The following is a 4,640-nucleotide window of genomic DNA, read 5'->3' on the forward strand; positions in this document are numbered from 1 at the left end:
ATATATATATATATATATATATATATATATACGATGGGTTTCTTTCAGTTTCCGTTTACCAAACCCAGTCACAAAGCTTTGGTTGGCCCGAGGCTACAGCAGAAGACACTTGCCCAAGGTGCTATGCAGTGGGACTGAACCCTGAACCCCAGTATTCAACTGGTATTTTATAAACTTGAAAAGGATGAAAGGCAAAGCAGACCTCAGTAGCATTGGAACTCAGAACATAAAGACAGACAAAATGCAGCTAAGCACTTTGTCTGGCATCCTAACGATTCCACCAGCTGCCATTGTAAAAGAACTTCATAAGAATTTATAAACTGTCTTTGAATGTCTAAAACTGTCTTTTTACCAGCTGAATGGACCGGAGCAATGTGAAATGAAGTATCTTGCTCAAGAACATAATGCACTGCTCAATCCAAGAATCAAAACCACAAACATGAGCTCAACAACTGAACCACTAAGTCACACACCTCCACACAAATATGGGTTCCTTGCTGTACTTACGTGATTTTGTATTAGTAACTAGTCTTGAAATATTGTCATCAGAAGAACTATATGAAGATAAATTGGGGTTGCTTGCTGCCATTGTTGGGTTCATCACGTAAGGCAAAGCATTTTCTACTGGTGTTCTGAAGAAAAGGAAGACAACAACAATAAGAACAACAATGAATAGCATTGGTGCAACAACAACAGCATCAAAGTATCACTAGAATGACGAATATTTTCTGAGGAGAATCTGGAAGATGGAAACCAAGCAAAGACTCATTATCCTCTGCCTTTGCATCTTTGTCTTCCTTGCTGGTATGGGTTGGATGGCCTGACAGGGTCCAACAGGTTGGAGGACTGCTTTGGCAGGGGTTCCTACACCTGGAAATGTATGCCAACCACTTTAAAGAGTATACTGGGTGCTTTCTTTTCCATGGTACCAGCAGTACTGAGGTCACCATGTAGCTTGCAACATGGTGATGTAATTAGCCTATCATTTGAGCTTGTGTCCAGTAAGTTCACAGTCATCGATGCACTGCAGGGAAAGTAAACAGTTTTTTGTTAACAAAATAGGTTTTAACTATTTTGTTAAGATACTATGGACATATTTTCTCAGTAAATTTTCTGTGCAGTGAACTTAGCTGTAATCTGAGCTGGCTACAGTAGAGAGGGAGGCAGCTTTATGCCAGGTGATGACTATTTAGAGTATGAAAGACGAGGAAAGGAATCAGGATAGGGGTCTTATGGCAGAGGAAAGACAGCTAGTAACAGTAAACAGCAGTGAATGGAAACAGTTGGCGTCGAGCCTCAGATTTCCAAATGAAGTCATGGTTCTTAAAAAACAAAACCATAAACAAAACTGGTCACATAAGGGATTTGTCATTTTATTTTTCCCTCCACACAGTTACTTTTTTAACCCTGCAGACTCAAAGCATTTCTTTTATTGCATTGTAACATAGTTTCCTCCATAATTTTATGATTCTGTGCCATTATTTCATTGTATGTTATTTGAAAAAGATAAACTTGATTGTAGTTTGTCTTTGTCTATCAACTCCTGCTGCTGCCTTCCAGCGTTCCATGCAGGATCCTCATAAAGTTGACTGCAAGGAGAATCTTCCATGGATAGGAGTGTTCTCATCCATCTGGATTATGTGATTAATCTATCAAAGTCGAGACTAGAAACCCTTTTGACTTTTCTACCTTTTACTTGTTCTCCTCATTGGGTTATGGCCATGCTGGGGCACTGCCTTGAACGAATCTTTTATAAAACTGGTACTTATTCTATCAGCCCCTTTTGTTGAACTGCTAAGTTAGAGGGAAATTAAGACAGAAATGAGGAGAGATGACGTACAAGCATAATCTTGACTGTGAGGTTGTTGCGGTCAGTATGTGATGGGTAGAGATTTCGTCTGACCGAGAATAATTCATGTTTGTTTTGGCCAGGCTGACCATCTTGAAACACAGCAGCATGTTGTTAATATCTCTGGAAGACAATGAAAAAGAGAGAAATTAAAACCAGCAACAATAGAGGGAGCCACTATCTTGGTTGTGAGACTGCTGAAAATAGTAAACAAATCACCCTCAAATAACATACGGCAAAGATATTGTTAATAAATGTAAACTACCGAAATTGAGAACAACTAAATGTCAGAGTTACAGAAGAAAAATAAATAAATAAATAAAAACAAAAGTTGTGATGTGCATGGTTTTTCATAATGCCATTTAGTAATAAACTATAGAATAGTCTCAATAGGGAACAGAAATGTTAATTAAAACAATAATAGTTAAGGATTGAGACAAAATGAAAAATTTTCTAAATGTTGTCAAAAAAAAATTTCTCAACACAAATTATCTCCCTTAGATTGTTATCAAAGTATGAATGAATGAAGTGTGTGTGTGTGCGCGCGTGAGCGCAGAGGATGGGAGAGAGAAAGCTGAAAACACTTGGCAACATGAACAGGCAGCCCGTGACATTAAGCTGTATGTAGTCCATTATATATATATATATATATTTTTTTCTTCTTTTTTTTATGGTAGAAATAACGTCATAAACATATCCGGTGTAAGTGTGGCTGTGTGGTAAAAAATTTGCCTTCCAATTCCATAGTTCCAAGCTCAGTTCCACTCCATGGCAACTTCTGGGCAAGTGTCTGTTACTAGAATCTTAGGCCAACCAAGGTCTTAGATTTGGTAGACAGAAACTGAAAGAAGCCCATTGTGTGTGTGTATAAAGCTTTTTATTCACCTTACTTTGAGCTATGGAGATAAATACCCAATTGTCTTGGTGCCTCAACTTAAGTACCTAATTCACCTGAATCTTATATGTAGTAGGTGTCTCAGTCTCACAAGCGTTTCATCCCTATCCTTCACCTGAATGGGGCAGTGAGAACTGAGCTAGTCTTCACCTATGGAAGGGTTCCACTTGCAGCCTCCTACAAACCATAGCCATCTTCAGTTCGTTATCAGTAAAAGATATGTGTGTGTGTGTGTGTGTGCGCGCAAGCACATACATATATATGTCTGTGTGTGTGTGTATATATAAGTTTGTATATATTGATGTATCGACTCTGAAAACAACAATGGAAACAAAATGTATTGGGACAAAAACCATAATAATAATAAAAAGAAGAGGAAGCAGCAGATATGTAAAAAAAAACTATTTAAAGGAAACTACTGACCCGATAACGGTGTAACCAGAGGGAGGTCTGCGCATGGATTTACTTAAAAGGATCAGTTTGGATATAGCGGCATTAGTCAGACGATAGCTCATCCACCGAAAACAGAGGCTTTTTTTCTTCAGAGATTTCTCATCTAAAAATACCAATAAAAGAATTTCAGGTTAAAAAAGAAAAAAGATGTGGATTAAAATAAAAAGTAAATGAATTTTTAAAATATCAATGTCGTTATTTTAATGTCCACCATTCTGTGCTTGTATGGGTCAGACAGGATTTTATCGAAGCAGATTTTCTATGGCTGGATGCCTTTCCTGTTGCCAACCTTCACCTGTTTCCAAGGGAGTGGAGGAATTTCTGCATGGCCAAACATCTTTTTCATGGAGGATTGGAAACAAACAAGATTGCTTGCATAATGGATGATGATGACAACATATGAATCTGTAGTGCAGCTTCTCAATGAATGCACTTTTCTTTCTTAGCTTATAATCCACTTGGCCACTCTGCTTCAACAAACCAGAAACTGAAAGGGATTCTGCCAGTACTCACGTGTATCTTCTGTATATTCAAGCACTGTGAAGCCAGCAGGTACGGAGTCTTTGTCATTAATTATGGCCACGTCTACCAGGACGTCATCGTCCTGAGAAATAAAAAGAAAGAAAAAACAAATTACAGTATAAAACATTAACTAACATTCGAAGAACTCAATCACATTGACTAAGACAGACTAATGATTAATACTGAGACAAGATGAGCAAATTTACAAGCAGGCTGTTGAACCAAGACTAGAATTGTGGAGTGGAGAGTGGAGCCATGGACTGGACAGTGGGCCTACAGAGTGGAGAGTGGAGAGCTGGGATCTGTGAGGTGGAGTAGAGTGGGGCCCAGCGGATGGAGAGTGGGGCTGAGTGGTGCAGTGGGGTCATGGGGTGCAGAGCTGAGGATGATGCATCCTGGGAACCTTAACTGATTTCACTAATTGATTGACACTTTGTTTTATCCCCCCTTGGAAGGCTGAACGGCAAAGTAATGCCTGGCATGATTTGAACTCTGAACATAACGGTTCACAACTTAACATGAGAAAGTTTGACAAATGGTTTCAGGAAACTTTAAATTGTGGTGTCAGTCACTGCCAAATATTACATCCTGGTTCAAGAGAAGTCTGCAACTGTATTGAGAGAGAGAGAGAGAGAGACAGAGACAGAGAGAGAGATTGCTAGATACTGTCACTTTACCACACACACACATATATACTCATATACATACCCGCAATAGAGACTCACATATAAATACATTCACACACCCTCACACAAACACCCTTATTCATTCACATTCATATATAAACTCATGTGTGTGTGTGTGTGTGTATGGCCTTGTACACACGTACATCCTCTTTCATGCACACATCTTCATTCACCCTCCCCCATCCCCCCCAGGCAGCCTTCAACTTACCCACCCACCCCCATTCCAGACACTTTC

At 39.2% G+C, this 4,640-nt stretch overlaps 1 protein-coding gene across 7 annotated transcripts in view; it reads right to left on the reverse strand.

Moving 5' to 3' along the window:
• Nucleotides 1-445: 445 nt before the first annotated feature.
• Nucleotides 446-4,640, reverse strand: part of LOC106877785 (multivesicular body subunit 12B) — an 84,706-nt gene continuing 80,511 nt past the window's right edge. For all 7 annotated transcript variants that reach the window (XM_052975359.1, XM_052975362.1, XM_052975358.1 and 4 more), the window contains 4 exons: nucleotides 3,711-3,801; nucleotides 3,168-3,300; nucleotides 1,841-1,972; nucleotides 446-632 (listed from right to left, as the gene is read on the reverse strand). In XM_052975359.1, the coding sequence (XP_052831319.1) occupies nucleotides 461-632; nucleotides 1,841-1,972; nucleotides 3,168-3,300; nucleotides 3,711-3,801 (528 nt within the window). In that variant the 3' untranslated portion in view covers nucleotides 446-460. The remainder of the gene's footprint in view (nucleotides 633-1,840; nucleotides 1,973-3,167; nucleotides 3,301-3,710; nucleotides 3,802-4,640) is intronic.

This window comes from Octopus bimaculoides, chromosome 21 (genome assembly GCF_001194135.2).
Source record: "Octopus bimaculoides isolate UCB-OBI-ISO-001 chromosome 21, ASM119413v2, whole genome shotgun sequence".
Classification (NCBI taxonomy): Eukaryota; Metazoa; Mollusca; class Cephalopoda; order Octopoda; family Octopodidae; genus Octopus; species Octopus bimaculoides.